Below are 19,273 nucleotides of genomic sequence, written 5' to 3'. Positions count from 1 at the left end.
ACTATCAGTGAGTAAGATTTTCCTTAATTTCTTTCTAATTCCTGCTTCGATGACCGTAAAGGGAACGTCATTTCGACAGCTTCAGATAGCTACGGATTGCTTTCACAAGGAGCGACATTTGGCTGTTAACATTTTGCAGTCCCCGTAAAAACGAAAAAAAAGGGCGACACAGTTAGAACTCCCGACGAAGAGTATGTGTTTAGGATGGCTGAATCCGACCTGCATCCCTACCGGTCCTAAGTATCATGTAATGCTTCGTCCATAACAAAAGCAAAGAAATAGCACCACTCGAGGAGAAGAATTGTACTAGCATTGAGTTTGGCAGCTAGCATTGTTTTCTTTGTGATGGCGTGAGAGGTTTTTTTTTGTTTTGTTTTTTCTGTTCGCCTTCTTGCTGTTTTGTCTATCGGGCACTACTGTACACCTTCCCAAATAAAATAAAAAGTTAAAAATGTGCGTCTACGCATCATTATGAAAACATTTATTAAACCACGCTTGCAGGATCCTCGCCTGAGCCATATACCGTATCGAAGAATCTTGTTTCCAGAAAAATTGCATCACAAGGCAGCGCACACTGCGGACTGGAAATAAAAGGTGGTAAGAAGTATTTCCTTGGGAATAATGTTCAAAGAATAAACATGACGCCGACACCGTACAGTAAATTCTTTATTAATAAAGTGTCCGTGGGTTATAGGGTGAGAACAAATGCCCTTTGCTCGTGCAAAAGAAAGCGTGATGATTGGTGGCAGTGCACCACTGATGACGACCGGGGAGCTGCGCTTCTTACAATTGCTGGGATTTCTACGGTCGTCATCTGTACTTATTGAATACCAAGTATTCTTGATTCCAATTTGGCTTCCTTATGATCGAAAACAGCTTTTAACTCATAACTCTTAACGGCCTCCGGCAAAAGCGAAATCGCACACGTGTTTCCAAGAGCCTTGAATTTTCTTGCACAACCTCAGTGAAAACGTGCTGCTATACAAGATACTATGAACCAACTAGCCCAACAAGCAACCATTTGCGAAAACGAATTACTACAACTATCAAAATAAGCCAGCGCAAAACTAACCAGAAAATCATGTTGCGCGACCAGCAGTTTTTTCATGTTTAGTGCTGACTGAATCGTTTATTTTAACCGGGAACACAATAAGTAAAGCAATATCAGCGCATCAAAAATACATGAACAATGATGACCGTGACACCATAGTCAGAATGACATTACTGAATTCTCAGAGACAATGTCTAAAGCTTTTATGGGGCAGTTTCAATTTGTACAGGGTACAGTAAGCCTTTCATATTGCTACTGCGTCCCCTCCCGTCGTCTTCCCGTAAAATAAAAATCTCCAAAAGAGCTTTTCACTTCCCTGAACCTCAGTCTGACTGCCGCATCTGAGACAAGCACCTGAAATATAAAAGACAAATTTCCTTTTGCCGCGTGTAATGAGGCTAAATTTCTACTAATCAATAACTCTGTATCAATTACTTTGTCTACTCCGTTTCCATATATTTTACTCTAACTCATTAATCAGCTCTTTCAAAGTCATTCTCCAGTCTTCTAAGATTGGAACATTTGTGGGAATATTAGCGTCAATATGTTCCTTCTCACTTCAGTAATAAAATTTTGCCAGAAATTCGTTTTTGTTGGAGAAGGTTAAAATTATATTAAAAATCGCCGCCGCAGGCGCGTATACATCGACCCTGAATCCTACAGAGGAGATTGCTTCTGCAAGAAAAATGAACGTGACTTTGGCGGGTGTCATTATACGAGCCTACTTTAGCGTTTGATGCTGTTGTTGTTGTTGTTGAGTTAGAGGTTTGCGATTAGTCTGGAAAAGCTACGTTTCATGTTTTGGTTAATATATGAAAACTTCGGTCGTTAGCCTAGCTAGAATCTTTGCACCTGACACATGAGCTCCGTTATTGCGAAGAGTACGTGAGTTATTCTTTTTCCATTGTTGAGTTAGCTTGCAGAGTTTGTGTGATGATTTTTGTGAACAGTTTAACGTCTTCAGTCAATAAGCTTGCGTATTCGTGCCACCTAATGGGCAGAAGCGATAACAAGAAAAATAAAATCACTTTGATCGCTACCGCGATACCACACATGATGCAACTGTAAGAATCGCCCTTTTATGACAGGCTCGCTGCAGACACAAACGGAGAGCTGAAAGGCCCGGCTCTTTTCCAGCAGTATCTGGAAAACACCAACACGCCACGCATGGTTTTGTTGGAAAGGCATTTATGCGATGCAGTCTATAACACCTTGGCCTCAGAAACAGTTCGATGATTGTTGTGTTTCCTTCTAAGAGGCGATACAGACACTATCCCAAGAACTTTTCTTGATTTGAAAGTGGGATATCCGTCTATCGTCTCAAGCGTCATCTGCGTGATGATTTGTGATTCTGCCCACTCCTCTCGGATGTAAAAAATGCCTTTCTCCTTGTGCACTGGCGATACATGTCCTTGTACGCTTAAATATATTGCAGGCCGCTTTTGGGAGACTCCGCCTTGGATGATGATGACATGGCAGTCGAAACAAAAGATTGAGGTCTGTGTTTCGAAACATTTGGAAGTCCAAAGCGACGGTCCCATCTTTCACATAACGGGCACGAAGAGTATGCAGTTCATTAACGCCAAGTCAAGCCATCCCTGGAATGCGGCACGTTATTTTCAGAAAACGGACGGGCTATCCGGGACAACCGTCGCAACTTCTGGCAGAAAGATGAGCCCTGTCTTCTTCGGCCTTCCACTGATGTCAACGTGACTATAGCCTCATCCGAAGGACATGACTTGACTTTCCATAGTTTCTGAGTTAAGCTGTTAAGAATGGTGTAGCTCTGATGCTGTCGTACAGTGCATATAAGCGACAGTTGAAACTTCACAACGATTCTATCATCCACACAATCTAGTGTAGTGAATATTTTGTTTGCATTCCCTTTTGTGCACCTTTGAAAACTTTTTTTACAACATGGAAGGATGCTAATCTAGGTGCCTTGTGGGCGTTATTCTATTAAATGACCCAAAATGGATCTTGCGACTCGCTGCTATAGTATCGAAAGCCACCGAATATTATCCCAGTTCGCCAGCATGCGTTTGCCTTACTCCAGAAAATAAATGGACTTCTTGCTGCGTGCTGAACTCTGACTCCTATTGGTGGGGGATCTCTTGTACAGCCCTCTTGGGTAACAGCCACGTGAATGTCGCTCATACGAGGTTACCCAGCGAGCTTTCAGTGCGGGCTCACTGGAATGATGTTTCAATGTCAGGAAAAATGTCCTTTGCTTCTTATTTATCGGTCTTGGTTTTCGGCACAACATGAAGGCAGCAATCTTCTGAGGGCAATAAAAAGGGCGCCCTTGATACAATGCGTCGGCGCATGAAGCTTAACGGTGGAAACGGGAGGCATGGAAGCGAAGGTGTTCTGTACACAGGATCACAACCTGATCAAGCTTCGCTTGCGGTACAGTCTGGAAGCAGGGCTACCGGTTGTCCTCCGATGGTAATGAAGTTCACCACACACGATTCCATTTCTTCGGGCAGTTGGTCTTTCTTTTCAGAATCTACATCCAGCTTCTTTTCCGCTTCTCCTTCGACTGTGCCTTCCACTGCGCTTTCGCTGGACATGGATGTCCCCGTGGAATCCGTTGGATCTCCGCCCTCTGGAGACGGCGCGTGCCGCTCGGGGTTCTTGTGTCGTTGCTGGAGCCCTGTGGCAGCGTACCAGGCCAGAGCAGCGCAGCAGCCTACGAGACCAGTGGTGGCCAGGAGCAATGCCAAAGCCATGCTTCCCGTAACGTGGGTGCCTGCGAGGGGCAAAAGACGCGGATTAGTATCATTCTTTTATACCTGCCACTTGACAGAGTAGGCGAAGAAACTTGCTCGGCTCACAGGGCAAGGCCTCAAGGTGAAATTAGCACAGAGAAAAGTGGCACTCGTTCTGCACGTGCCACCAAGAAAACTCACGAATTTTACCACTGTGTAACGCGAGATTCGGCAACAGCTGTCGAGATACTTTTGTTTCTCGATATATTGAGTTGAAAATATTACAGCGACATGTATCATGAACACTTATAGACAAATCTGTTTATTTTCCAGATTGACTCACTTTTCCACTGCCATTACTCTCCCACACAAAAGAAGCTTTTTGACTTGGGAAGGGGCAGTAGATGTGTTTGAAGTGTTCCACCAAAGCCTTACCGGTACTCCAAAACGTGAAGTCCGAACATATGTGTCTGTGTGCCGCCACACCAAATGGAGAAGTTACAAAAAAGCGGAACTCCGCTATCACTCATGACGTTACTATGTTTGGACCGGTCACCGTTATGAGTTGCCAAATGCGTTCCAGGCCTGCGGTTATGGGCAACGTAACCTCAACCCCCTCTTTCTTTCTCTGCAGTTAGCATTTGCGTGTTTAGCGTGGTTACCATTTCCCTGTTATGCCGACTAATACTACGGCAACTACTTCTAAACAACCCTGGCGCAGTCGAATGCAGCCGCCGACAGCTGTCCACTTCTGCTGGATATTAAAGAGCGTCAGCCAGGCGGGCCCGGCAATTGGTGCTCTGAAGAATGGGCCCTCTCGTGTCTCGATCGTGCACGAGGTTGGCTTCTTTGGATAGCAGACGGATGAGGGACAGCGTGTTCACTGCGCAACCATAACAGCACTCCTGCACCCAACAGGAGGCGCAAAGTTGAACAGCATTTTCGGTGGGACAAGTGCTTGGTAGGGCGAATGAGCGTGATTTGAGCTGGCAAGACTGCGCCGCTAAAATGTAATATTGAGTAACATATTGTTATACGCTACGGCAAATTAAGTTTTTTCAACGGCGAAGCATGTTTCTGATCTAGCAATAATGAATGGACCAAATTTGGTTTCGCTGCACATTATTTATAACTATATAGAAAAAGGCGATGCAAAAGTGGAACCATCGTTTCATCCACTCGTATTTTCTAAGCTCTCTGCTTCACATAAAAATAGATTCAAGCGTTTGCCCCCTGTGTTTTCGTTTTCCCTGCTCAGAACATTTCCTTGGCAGATGGCCAGTCGCCATTTTTATTCGCTTCAGATTTTTGACGTGACGTAATGCGTGAAAACGAAAGGCTGTTTTAAAATACGTGCGCTTTAGAAACCCTCTTGGGCGCTCGATTGTTGTTGACGTTTATGTTGGTGGATCAGCGTACTCGCATCTGTGCTACTGCGTTTATGAAATTCATTTCAAAGTCGTTCTGGACGGCAGCCAGATTTGGACTAGCGGCGTGAGGCTGGTCCTTCTTAAAGCGCCTTTGAGGTTCTTACACACACGCGCGCCTCTCTTCTCTTCTGAGTTTACGCTTCAGTCTATCCGTAGATGTTCAGTGTCAGGGCACAATTGCGGTATTTTCTGTATGAAATGCATGGCGCAGGTCAAGGAAGAGCGCCGAACAAAACCCACAGCATGAAAATGTAGGGGTGTATACATAAACTGTGCACTATCCTCTATGGTCTGTCTATGTTTTTCGAATACAAGTTTTTTTGTCCTGAAACTTACGACGTAAGGGCAGTGGCATTAACATGTTTTGTCTCCTACCCAATGCAGCTATATTCTCGGCTATTACCAAGAGTAATTCGAGTCTGTAGCAGTGTATTTTGCTTTTCGCAAACTGAATGCGAGGTACAAGGCTTGCACTGGCCTGTGCCAAATGCGCTCTTCATAATGGTGCGTTCGCTAGCATGCTGTAGTGGTAGTACGTCATGAGCAGAATAAGACCGTCTCGAGCAGATGTCACGGGATTTTTATCAGCGCATTTCGTTGGTTAACGCTCGTCTTACTAAATGAGGAAACTACCTAAATAGCCTGTAGTGCTCCTAGCTGGTAACCAGTCTGTCTAACCAACAATATAGCTAGAGGTAGTGGACACTTGCCCTTCAGTTCGATCACTGGCGTTTTAAGGTGGTCCCCGTTCGCTGCGGCTCACATTTTTTATTTGAATTGTGTGGAAGCTTTAGGTTTCAGTTTGACTAGAAATCGGCAGTAAAGCTTGCCAGTCCCACATTCCATGTGAAACATATTGAATGCATATGCCCATCCGTGTATATAATCGTGAATACGTTTAATAAAACTGCTACGTGGTGGAGCGACAGGCATTACTCTTCCAATTTTAGTTGCATTTATGACAGCTGAGTATCACCGTTGGATTAGCGCAAAAGAATCGAGCCGCTGCTATTTACGACTACTTGGCTTATGACTGAAATTGTTTCTGGAGACTGGTAGAAGGATCATCAACCAAATGTGTACTAAGAATGCACGCACGTCAACGCATAAGAAGAGTCTACTGCGTCTAAGAACAATTACGAAAAGCTTGCCATTATAGTAGGCGACCGCACACGGTACTTATTTAAGATCCGGCTCTTTCAAACTTCTTAGATACTAAAATTGGGATTTGCAGGTTATTCTCTCTCTTACGTCCTTTTAGCACTCACTAGAACGGATTGGACATCAAGTGCGCATCCTGGCGATGGTGCATAGCTCAGCCCTGGGATTCATACAATCGCGTTGTTTGCTTTGAAAGTATCCCAGCAAGCTGTTTCAAGCCCGATGATCACAATCAGGTAAAAAGGCAAGCCTTCCTCGTTTATTTCACCTTCACCCGCTAACCAAACTGCAAGATTGGTTGCTGTCCAAGGTTAATGGTAAACAAACTGTACGGGCCCACGAAGCACAAGAGACAAGGTACTCCGCAAAGTAGTTTGGTTCCTGTTTCTGTTCGCGCTTTTTGTTCCGTGTAAATCGCGATTTCTCATTGTAGCAGATTTTCTCAACATTTGTTTGAACGCGAGACAAGAGCGCAGTGATCAGGTCGCCGGGTGGCGCTGCTCCCGACACTTTGTTTCTCGTGGCTATGTCTAAGCGCGTAGAATCACCGGGGCAGAGAGCCCGGACAGAGTTCTCCGAGAGCCCCTCACCGTTGCCGTCAGCGTCGCTCTCCAACGTCGTGCTGCTTCGCTGCTCGGCGGCGATGCGCGAATCGCGCACGTTGCTGTCCTTATAGCGCTGGTACGTGAAAACCTCGTTCTGGTCCGTGCTCGTCTCGAGCCTCGCGTTGGCCAGCAGCAGTCCGCCGGGAACCTTGGTGTGCGTCGCCACGTTGCTCTTCTTCTTGCCTCGAACCACTGGAAGGTTCACCCTGCGCGAAAGCACCGGCGAGACGCGCTGTAGGGGAGGACTGCGCTGGCTGTTTCTAACAGCCTGTAGCATCTTTAGGTCCGCACCGACACTGACCTGCACCGATACTTCAAAAAACTAGGGCTTCATGTTTCGTGTTCATTTGGACGCATTCTACGATGTATAGCATCCCATCGGGCAAAGGAGCTGAGCGCAGCAACCAGTGTGGCGGAAGGAGGCCGAGGCATGGCAACATTTATCGGGCAGGCTGCGAGTGCCATTGCCATAAAATCTCAGAAGAGGAATCCTGATGCTCCTGGCGAGACTCACGAATGAGCAAACAGCCAGGTTTTGGGACAGCAAAAATTTGTCATGGGAATATAATAGAAATAAAAAAATCTTGGCTCACATCCTACAGATTGAACACTATGAACTATTGAAGAAACAAAGATTTGGGATTTAAATTTAAAGCTGAAAATTACATACAATGACCTGCAGTGACCTCTTGGAACAACAAAACGATGTAATTATTAGCGCAGCATCTTACGTGACCGCTTCTCCAGAAAATGTCACTGATTTTTCTTCAGTACACAGTGCTCTTTGTTGCAAGACTTCCCGTCATGTTTTATTATATTCTGAGTTCTCTCCTAAGCGCCCTTCAATAAAAATGACCCCTCTTTTTGTAAACAGTAAATGTTCTAACTTATTTTCTACTGCATTCACATCAAAATCATTTTGAACATTTTTTTTTATTATTCACAGCTTAAGAACGATTCCAGAAGTAAAGTTGTTTGAGCGAAACTTGGCAAGACGTGGAGTGTCACATTGAAGAATCAAATTCAACGCTTGCATGCCGATATTGAGTAAACTATTTTCATAATTTATTTTTAAAGGTTAGCATTGAATTTCATAGAATAATTTCTAGAACATATCTAATTTCAGCTTGGATATCGCTAAGGCTTTTTTTTGGAAAACAAGCTCACGTTTTTCTCAGTTATAATTTCGGTAGATTTGACTAATTGAAAAAGTCCAGTTATATTCTGTACTCTCAAAGGATGAATTATGCATGAGCGGCTGTCAGATTGGGGGGGGGGGGGGGGGGGGGGGTAATATTTCTAAAAGCATATAAGATAACACTGCCGTTTACTGAAGACCATCCGCCCCTTTCAGACCAGCTTGCCGTTTCTTTCTCAATAAAATCCGTTCTATAGTTACTCATTCAAAAAAATGTTTTTTCTTTAAAATAGAAGCAGAGAACAACGATTTTGTACAGGGTGAATAAAGATTATTGTTATTGCAGCAGTTAAGATCAAGTTTTGCCATATTAGGTCGAAGTGAAAGAAATGCTTCGTCAGACAAAGCGGCAATCCCACACTCTTATTCATTATTAATATAAACAGCGCGAACACGAAGACAAGGGACAAGAAACAAGAAAGCCACAGTACAAGCGTCCAACAAACAAAAAATCCAACGAAGTATATTGGTAACCCAAACTCTTATCTTGCAGTTAGGTAGCCTCACATTGAAACATTGATTTGATTATTCAATACCAAATTGCGCGTCAGCCCAGTCGCGAATGCGTATACGTACGAAGCGGTGATGGTGTACGTGTCCGGCAGAAAGCTGCACACGACCAAGTAACGACGCGTGTTGTGGGTGATGATGTCTCTGTTCTCGTGCACGATGATGTTGGTTTCCATCTTGGATCCATTCTGCAGAGGAAGAGCACAATGATTACACTTGTTTTCTTTTTTTTTCCTTTATTTTTATCCAAACTAGCGCCAGCGTCCGCATGCTGACGGCACGTGGGCAGCATGCACCGCATATCTCGTGGATCCTTCCAAGTATTCTTTCTTTTTCAATTGCACCCACAGGCCGTACTGATGTTTTATGAAACGTTCCGCAACTAATAAATACTTGTCCATCCATGAGCCTATGCAACCAGACTTTTGATTTTGGCTTGTCCTTTATTGTTCAGCTCTCCCTAAAGCTCGGACAGTTACGTTTCTACGTTGGTTAACTGATATATTCGAATCAATTTTCTCTTCCGTATGTGCGCCTTAGGCACCCATCTCGCTCACTGACAGAGGCTTGCGCTCGACGTATATCGCTCAATTCCGGGATAATAAGGGCTGCGCGCGCTGGCGGAAAAAGCACAAAAAAATGGCCAAAGGCCCAATTTTATTCAAGGATTCCGATCCAAGATGAAAGCGCCGAGCCTTTCGCCTGAATTTCAGTGCAAAAGGAAAGCCCCCAATATTGTGGTAAAGGAGGAGGAGGAGGAGGAGGAGGAGGAGGAGGAGGAGGAGGAGGAGGAGGAGGAGGAGGAGGAGGAGGAGGAGGAGGAGGAGGAGGAAAGGCAGGGAAGTTAACCGGTAAAGGAACTGGTTTGCTACCCTGCACTGGGGGAGAGGGGTAGGTGGGTATAAAAGTTGTGGGTTAGAGAGGGATGGGTGAAGACAGTACAGTCACATCACAGACATGTCACATCACATCACGTCACAGTCATATCACGTAACATAAAAAATCATAGCCTTTCGATCAGTCCTGTGCTTTTCATAAAGCGGAGCAGTGCCTGGGAGGCCTTCACCGCAGATGATCGCCGTGGCCAAGGACCTAGGATCTTAATTTCAGTCAGTGGGCGTCCATCCAGACGCTACAGCGCATGGCAGACACCGTATGTATGTATGTATGTATAACTTTATTAGGGAGCCGGCAAACGACGGGTTAACGCGTCGTGACGCTGGCCAAGCGTCTACCCGGGGTTAAGCCCTACTCTGCACTACCTCATTTGACCCGTTTGTGGTGGGTGTGAGGCTTGTGCTTTTCGAGCGCACCCCGGGCCTGCTGGACGGCCCATAGTTGCATGTCCTTGTCTGTATTCTGCACAGCATCTTGAAGTTCCGGCGGGTATGTCCTGGATGCAGCTTCTGTCGGGAACCTGGCACAGGTCCCACATGATGTGCCATTGGTCCGCCGGACCCACTTGACATACACTGCACATATCACTCGTGTAGATGTCTGGGTGGAGGACGTGTAGCATTGCCGGGGCTAGGAGTGACCCGGTTTGCATTTGCCTTAGGATGACCGCCTCCTCCCGACTAAGTGCCGGGTGAGGCGGCGGCATTGTCCGTCGAGCTAGGCGGTAAAATTTTGTCACTTCCTCGTAACTGGTCATTCTGTCTTTTGTTTCGAACCACCATTCGGAACGGTCCTTCTCGGGGGCGCGGAAGGTAAGCGCTCGCGCCGCCGAATGGGCCGTCTCGTTGTGATTCGGTGAGGATGCACAATCTCCCGCGTGCGCCGGGAACCACTTGATGCGGATAGTGTTGCCGCGGTCTTGAAGCTGGAGCTTACTGATGATGGCGGCCGCCGGCGCGCACACTCGCCCCTTGGCAAAGTTGCGCACAGCGTTCCTCGAGTCGCTGAGCACGGTGCGACACTCGGCCTCCGAGATCGCCAGAGCGATGGCAACCTCCTCGGCGTCTGTGGCGTCCGTGCACCGCACGCTCGCTGCCGTTGTTTTGATGCCGGTAGCCGCCGCGACGGCCACTGCCACGAATCCTTCTCGCTTGTATTCCGCAGCGTCCACGAACCGGGCGTGCGGGTCCTGGGCGTGTTGCTCGACGAGGACTTTGGCCCGCGCCTGCCGCCGTTCTTGGTTGTACTCGGGGTGCATGTTTTTCGGGATGGGGTCCACGTGGATGTGGGCCCACGCCTCATCGCTGATATCGCACGATTGCCGACTGGGAGCTCGGGGATTGTAACCCAGGGACGTCAGTATGCTGCGGCCTGTCTTGGTGGTAGAGAGGCGCTCCATTTGCGCCGTGAGCTGCGCCTCGGCTATTTCTTCTAAGGTGTTATGGACGCCGAGCTGCAGGAGCCGAGCCGTACTCGTGGTCCCCATTAATCCCAGCGCCGTCTTGTAAACCCGTCTGATCAGCGTGTTTATCTTTGTCCGGTCAGCGGCCTGCCAGTTGAGGTAGGCCGCAACGTAGGCGATGTGACTGATCACGAACGACTGGACGAGGCGCAGAAGACTGTCTTCACGCATGCCTGCCCATCGTGTCGAGACTCGGTGTATGAGCCGGATAGCGTCCATTGCCTTGGTGGTGATCTTGTTGATGGTCTCGTCGTTGCGGCCGTTCTTGTTTAGTAGCAGGCCCAGGACCCTGATCTTGGGAACTTCGGGGATGCGCTGCCCCGATGCAGCCACGATCTTTATGTGATCGCACTCCCGAGGGGGAGCGCGTTTCCGTCCCCGTTGTAATGGTGTGAGGACGAACAGCTGGGATTTGGCGGGCGAGCACACTAGGCCTGTGCCGTTAAGGTGTTGCTCGATGGCAGTAACAGCCTCTTGGAGCTGCTGCTCAATGCTGGCGTCGGTGCCGCCTGCCGCCCACAGGGTAATGTCGTCGGCGTAGATCGTATGCCGGACGCCGGTCCCCTCTACTGCCCTCGCTACCCCGATCATGACAAGGTTGAAGAGCAACGGCGAGATGACTGAACCTTGCGGGGTACCCGTGCTTCCGAGCTTGTGTTCGGGGAACTTAAGGTCTCCGGCGTGCAGTTCCACCGTGCGGTTGGTCAAGAAGTCTTGGATGTAATTGTAGCTCGCTACCCCCATGTTGAGTCTCGATACTTGTGCTAATATGGCTGAGTGTTTGACTTTGTCGAATGCGCTTTGTAAATCAAGTCCCAGAATTACTTTGCTGTCTTGTGTCTTGTTGTCGATTATTTCTTGTTTAAGTTGTAGCATGGCATCTTGTGTGCTGAGTCTGCGCAACTTCTATTTGCTTCTTGTAGAGACTGCATGGGTACAGCGTGGATCCGTATCGCACATACTTAGGAACCTTGATACCATTGAACACTACGATGACTGTCGTCGTATTTCCGATACGCTTCGCACCCGCGGCGAGGGGGTTGTACTTGGTTACGACCTGCTGCATTATTTCAGCTTCGCTGTCTTTGAGTGATATGCCCCTGATCACGCCCTTGACTGTGTCGTGGGCGGCCGTTCCATAAGCACTCACTTGGTACGTGTTGCCTTGCACATTAATAGCTTGAATTCGAGCATACTTTTCCGCCCGCTCTTCGCTCGGAGTGCTGATCACCATTATGTTCTGTTGCGCATTGGGACACGCTGTATCCTCAGCTCGATGTGGCACCTCAATTCCTGCTGCCACCATGATGGCAGTAGTGACGCATGCAGCTCCTGCCTTGTAAATATCGAGCCCTCCGCGGGGACGCACGACGATCTTAATTTCTTCGGCTGGCATGGGGGGCATGCGAGCCGCCCGAATAACTGCGGCCCTAACGCTCTTGATGAATTTAGGGTTTTTCTGGGAGCTCGGTGTATCAGGTTGAGAAGAGCTCAATGTATCAGGTTGAGAAGTAGACTCACTCGGCGTTCCTTGCAGGCGTGGTCGGCTCCTGTGCCCGCCGATGTGCAGCCATCCGGGCGAGCGTTGAAATTCCTCGGGGGTAATTTCTTCTCCTGCTACTTGTACGCTCATCGGGGAAATCTGGATGTTATGCACCGAAGTGGTGGCGGAATCCTCCATGTCGTGGCTGAAGTACGGCCGGCTAGGCCTAGCGAGTCCTGGGTTCGCTTCGGCCTAGCGTCTCCTCTTGGCGCTGAATCAGGAAGTCCGCTAATTCGAAAATGACGCACCTTTGATAAAAGTCAGGTATCGGATGATGGCGGATACCTTCACGAACACGGTGGTATTAAAAGCTTCTCGATCCAAACTAATTAGCACTGCGAAAGCGGGAATTAACGACGGAGCTAATATGAGCACGTCTGTCCTCCATGACGATCGCATTCTCTGGGGACCGCAGACACCGTCTTTCCTCGCTGTATATGGTCTGTCCTCGCTGTATATGGGGCACTCACAAAGAATGTGGTCTATAGCCTCTATACATTACTATTTTCTGGGATGATCACAGTGGTTCATAACCAGAAATTGTCGATATATTTCTGGTAAAGAGTTTTTGAATGCAAAGTTTTCGCATATTATTTAACATCCAGATATAAATATGTCCGTAGGTCTTCCCTCGGCAGGTTCCTAGTTTTGTGCGATTAATTTTTAGGAAACGGCCCCATTGTTTTTCTGTGACAGTCTCACAATTTTTATGAACCCATACCAACCTCAGAAGCAAAATTTAGGACACAGCGGAAGCGTACACACATTCATCAATGTGTTTATAAAGATATCTTAAATGTTTTACAGTTGCCTCACAAATATTTTCAAAAACGCAGGGCATTGATTTTCTGTGGCAGCTCTAAGGAGTTGCTGCGAGCGCAGGAAAAAGAAATTAAACGGAAACTTTATCTATGATTCGGAAGCTTAGACCATTACCATCAATATGCCCACAACAGTATACCTTATAATATTATCCCGCATTTTCACCCTTACTAAATGGTGCCCGATAATCGAGCAATTGGCAACACGTATGAGTGCCAATGAACTTTGCCTGCTTGCTGGCAGGCTGTGTACCGTTTCCTCTCTCATATACGTTGAAAATGCTTGCGGTAAGTGGCGCATTCAACATTTGAATATACGATGGAGAGATCGCCAAGACTCCCACTTGGTGCAGATTCTGTGTCGTGAGTGCTATCGATTCTGACGCGATCAAGCTACAGCAACCAAGCCCAGGAAATCTGAAGAACTTTTAGTTCTGCCGCTGCCACCACATTCTGCGTGGCGCTGAGCATCTGAATTTATAGAGGAATTTTGAATGTTTGGTGCATTCTACTAATTTTATGACGATGGGTGTTTTTTGGCGCCAGGGCAGCGTCGACCAATAAATGACACCATGCAAGGTACTTTTACTGCACATTTAGGCGCCAAAGATCGGGTTTCAAAGCGCTTCACACTACAGCAGCGGAACGCCAACCAGGGAAACGCTTTCATCGGTTTCATGAGCAGCACGTATACCATATGGTGCTGGGTATCGAAAATCACACCTCCCGCACGTCACATGTGCGCCCATTAGATACTGGGGCACCGCTGCGGTTCATTCTACTGATCTTATACTGCCGTCAAAACTACCATATGCAAGCGCAGAAAGAAATCATTAAATAAGAATCAGGGTAAGCAGTCTGTATCTAGGTTGGTTTGTGGGGTTTAACGTCCCAAAGCGACTCAGACTATGAGAGACGCCGTAGTGGAGGACTCCGGAAATTTCGACCACCTGGTGTTCTTTAACGTGCACTGACATCGCACAGCACACGGACGCCTTGCTTTTCGCCTCCACCAAAAAAGTCTGTATCTACATCTTTGCGAACGTTTCGAGGGAGTTCCCAGTCCTCTCTCAGTTAACAATCGAAGAAGTATTCATGTTAAGTTATGGAGAACTTGTTACTGGCAGCCGACAGATAGCACCAGTTGGTGATGTCCCTGAAAGCTGAGCATGAAGATGTCACACCACAGACTTCAGGTGGTGACACCAGCAGTATGGGGACGTAGATCTGCCAAGTCACACTTAATTACATGCCTCAATTCTGGATCTTTTTTATTAATTAAATGCTGCTACGGTGCACCGATTGCCAGCACAATAAGCACGAGGATAACCCTACTATTAGCTTAAAGCAACGTCAAAGTCAACCTCAGCTGAAACAATGAAGCGTTTCACAAACTTATCCGCGACGTCCCGTTCGATTACAGTCGTGCTGTGCGCGATCGTCTGAAGTTAAGCGACTATCTCACGGCGTAATTAGCATCGACTTGGCAATCAACGAACAGAAGGCGTATTTTATTGTCGATTTCAATGTATCTTAGATGCGTATCTGCGGCCGCTGGATTCGTCTCACGCTCTCTTAATTATGGCATCAATCATTTATTCTAGAACAATCACTGGAGAAACAAACTTGATGACGTCTACATGTATGAACAGGGAAGTTATCTTTGCTCGGGGCGCAAATAGAACAATGAGCCATACAGAGTCAATCGCTGAATGTGAAGGCGAGTGCTCTCTAACGCGTATTCCGTTCGTTAAGCTTAGGCTGATATATAACCACCCAAGCCTTTCGATCCCAAAACTGGTGCTCGAGATGCGAGAGGCACAGTACGTTGCAGATTTATCAGAGAGAGATAGAAGAGACTTTATGTACTCCAAAAAGTTTTGTAGAGCTCCCGTGGTTGGGTCCTCATTTCAGGACTTCCGCGGCCTTTGCTGCCCGACTAGCCCGTTCAACAAGCCAAAGCTGGCCAATTACCGGTTGGACAGCGTAGCCTCCCGCTTCTCCAGCGTGGCGTTGTGGGTTATGGGCATGCAAATATTTTCCAAAAGGCCGATGTATAGTGGTTAAGTGTGGATTTTTCTCCGCACTAGGGACATGTGTCCCTGTATACGACCGGACGTATGTAGTGGTATAGAGAAAGACATGGATACGAATTTGTTTGTAGCTACCGCCATGACACTTAGAAACAAATTCATATAGATGTCTTGGTCAGAGTGAGGTGTTGACTGCACATAATGGCGTTAAACAAAGGGGCATGTGAGTTTGCCTTATGCACTGAGCGGCAATGTGTCGCTTTCGTCTAACTCCGTCGAGCAAGAAACACGCGCCGGAAAAAGTCCTAAGTGCCTGGTGAGCGTAACACATTATTTATTCAGATGCATCTTTGCGAAGTCGGTCTTAAGCGAACGAGCGGGCTCAAACAAAGCGGTAATCGAGAACCGAGGAGCGGAGAGCAAACAGGCTCTCTCGAGTGCTTACTTGCCGTTTGCGTGGTGTACCAATTATACAATTCCGATTATACCTTGCTTGCACTGCGCGCCCTCTTGCTTGACGAGCATCATTTTCTTCTCATGGCTTGGCTTCATTTGCAACTGTTAGCCGGTTGACGAGGAGTTAATTGTTGTAGTCGCAACAACGTTTTTACGTTGTGAGAAAAGGGTCGTTTCTACGATCGATTTTCCGTTCATTTCGGTTGCTGCCCTACGATACGTCGCTCCTCACATTGACATGTAGCACGTCAGAAAAGACGTCACGCTGATCGCGGCAGAAACACGCCTATGCTGCCACTTACATCTTATCCCCATCAGCGATCCAGAAAGAGTTTTCTTGCTGTGACGAAATAAAATGGCTGCTTCAATGGGCAATCTTAGTTCAGATTCAGAATTGTTGTTAGGCTTCGACCCTATATTCCAATACACAAGTGTTGCAGCAAAACGAATGGTAAGGGTGACCTGTTCCAATCAGGACAATCACTTTGAAAATGCGGTAACAGCGATAGAAAAAGCGACATCACTTAAAGAATGAATTACATAGTTCTGTCCAGCATTGGTGTGCCTCTAAAGCATTTTTGCGCTCCTAGGTGGTGGAAAGTGTTCAGCGTCAAGTGAATAGGTTGAAAGCAGCTGGTTACCTGAGCTCTGTGATAGCGACAGGTTGCGAAAAATTGACCAATAAGTTTAAATGTTGCGAAGTTGCGAGAGCACCTCTCAGCAAGCCAACGGCCAGAAAAAAAAAGAAACACTCTTTGATACCTTACCCGCATAAAGCAGTGCAGAGTTTGAAGAACGTTGCGCAACGCTATGGATGGGGTGAAGATGGCCCGTTTGTGTGCACGGGTCCAGAGAAAGAATAAATGAATGACTAGCCATAGCCCCTTTTTTACGCCATTTAAACTCCAGTTTATTATACGTTGCGTGTTTGTGCACTGTGGTCCATGAATTTCCTTTTTTTTTTTTCTATGCGGTCGTGGAAAATTTTAACAGTCTGTCTTCTGACGATCGAATAACTCCAAGTCACAAAACTTTGCGGAACCTGTGAAAACGAAGTGCCCTCCACTTCAAGAAAGGAAGTCGGGTTTTATACGCAGGCATAGGGACCGTTATACACGAGAGCTGTTCGAGACGTACATGACAAATAGAAAAAAAAAAAAACACGTGTATATGTTAGCGATCCTTCTCTCGTCCTTGATGATTGTGACGCGCGGTTTCCTGCTATGAAGCTGTAATGGCGGTGAATTTACAGCCGTTAGCGCGTGGTATCTTTCATTTTGCATATTTCATTACTCATTGAGTAAAATTCCTGTTGGTCTGCTTATTTCCTGTCCAAATCTGTTTCAGTCATCCATGTTTTCTAGCGCAGTTCATCATTTGCTGAGATTAACACCCACCAATTCGCCCAGCTTCCCGCTATACTCCAACAGCACGACTTTCATGGCATTATTGTGTCCTGTCCTCCTGTGCCCCTGTCTGCGATAGGAGGCAGCATCACGGCTATTGGGTACGTGCCATTCTGATTGGCTCCCATCACCCTTACTGTTCGTAGTGTTGCAAAGAGTGTCTGACAGCTTGCTGCTTCGCGAGTTGGAAAAGCGCTCCCGATCGCCGACTGGGATTCATCATTTTTTGCACAACCGCGTCTCGACACCAAGTCCCACTGGCAAACCGGCGCCCAAGTCCACAAACGATGGAGCATGAAGACGCGTTTAATACGGCTCTCTCAGTTCAGCCTCAGAAGAGAAAATGGGCGTCGTTTCTTGGACGAAATGTATCAGTGTGGTCCGTGTGGTACAGCCGGTCTGGTGGAATCGGCAAGAGACTGGCTGGTTACCGGCAAAGGCGCCATGACCTGACAAGGTGTGTGTACGATCGGTCGCTTGCTATCCCACCCTCTGTTACTTTTGTCTCATTCACGTCAGGGCCAAATGGAATCGGTCATCGAAAAATAAGGACCCGATAAGCAAATTATACAGGCATACAACCTTACTTGAGATAGACGGAGGAGAAATGTTGTAAGTGCAGAAAAAAAAAATATTTCTGTGTTAGCTCGACGAAATAAACTCTGCCTGATATTAGAAAGCACATACTAGCCTGACAACTATTTAAACACAACCTCTCAAACGTGTGCGCTTTTTGGAGCTCTGCAAAATTTAGCAACGATATTAGCGCCATTTTTTTTTTGTGCAATAAAGGGTTCCGACTGATTGACTGAATGACTGGCGTAATCAGTATTTTTATTGAGCCGATGTCCACTTAATTGCCCTTCCCTTAGCGTACCATGGTCCAGGTGTGCACCCACTCAGTGTATACCTGCCATTATGACTTCCTTTAGATCTACTTATAACGCTTAAGTAGACACGCACACACTGTGAAGGTTCAGCAAAGTGAAGGCGCTCGTGCACTACGGTGCATGGGAAAAGCACTGTCAGGTTTTGTCAATAAAATGTATGAGCAAAAATTTGCGGATGTTTGCGGGCAACGCCTCTGCCTCGTACAACCCTCGTGCAACTTGCCTGAGGTCAACGGTCTTTAACTCGCGATGAGCGTCGAAACCTCTTGCGTTGTCTGCGTCGGCCGCTTATTTTTGCTCCACAGCTGAAAGCGCCACGATAAGCAACTTATAGGAGAGCGCATACTCACCACGAGACGGCTTCCGCAGCGCTTGTGGTCGATGTCTAGAGTGTAGGCGTCCTGCGGTGAGCTAGGGTCACCGAGGAGGACGCACGCATCGTCATTGCTATCCTCAACGGCGATCTTGCCGCCGAAGAAAGGCCCCGTGCTGACGACGACGCGCGAGGCATTGGCCAGGCACCGCTCCGCACGAGCCGAGACTGCATACAAGGAAACGTCGACACGACAATGTCGTCAGTGACAATATTCGGCTCAAGAAATCAGAAGGTAAAACTTAATGAGTTCATAACACTGTCTGTTTACCATCATCACGCCGAACATGATTTATCCTGCCTGAACGAAATCCTGTAGACCAGTTGGTGACTGTTATTGAAACCAATGTTTCTGCGTCAGAAAGGACACAGCTGTCTTGAGAAACCCATATGTCACGCATTCTTTGGCGTTGCAACATTATTCCTATAAACTATTTTAAGCTGTTTGTGCTTAGCCTCTGAAGACTGCCTAGAGGAGTTTTAGGAGTCGCATGTGGTTTATCACGTTAACAATACCCCCCCCCCCTCTCTCTCTCTCTCTCTCTCTCTCTCTCTCTCTCTCTCTCTCTCTCTCTCTCTCTCTCTCTCTCTCTCTCTCTCTCTCTCAACAGCGCAGGGCCTGTATTCCGAGTTGGCGTTGTTATCGAAGTGTAGCTGTCTGACGTGACCTCGATTCATTTGTTTGGCGTTTACACCAATCAGATGACTCCAGGTGACGTGATATAG

General features: G+C 47.2%; 1 protein-coding gene across 2 annotated transcripts in view; it reads right to left on the bottom strand.

Moving 5' to 3' along the window:
* Positions 1–509: 509 nt before the first annotated feature.
* LOC146198195 (uncharacterized) overlaps positions 510–19,273 on the bottom strand; it is a 203,129-nt gene continuing 184,365 nt past the window's right edge. For both annotated transcript variants that reach the window (XM_084593590.1, XM_084593591.1), the window contains 3 exons: positions 8,733–8,854; positions 6,944–7,164; positions 510–3,803 (listed from right to left, as the gene is read on the bottom strand). In XM_084593590.1, the coding sequence (XP_084449716.1) occupies positions 3,445–3,803; positions 6,944–7,164; positions 8,733–8,854 (702 nt within the window). In that variant the 3' untranslated portion in view covers positions 510–3,444. The remainder of the gene's footprint in view (positions 3,804–6,943; positions 7,165–8,732; positions 8,855–19,273) is intronic.

Source organism: Amblyomma maculatum, chromosome 2, assembly GCF_055883805.1.
Source record: "Amblyomma maculatum isolate TAMU_Amacu chromosome 2, ASM5588380v1, whole genome shotgun sequence".
In the NCBI taxonomy this organism is placed as follows: Eukaryota; Metazoa; Arthropoda; class Arachnida; order Ixodida; family Ixodidae; genus Amblyomma; species Amblyomma maculatum.
Note: the sequence above shows the minus strand (reverse complement) of the source record. Positions and strands in the feature narration are given on the sequence as shown.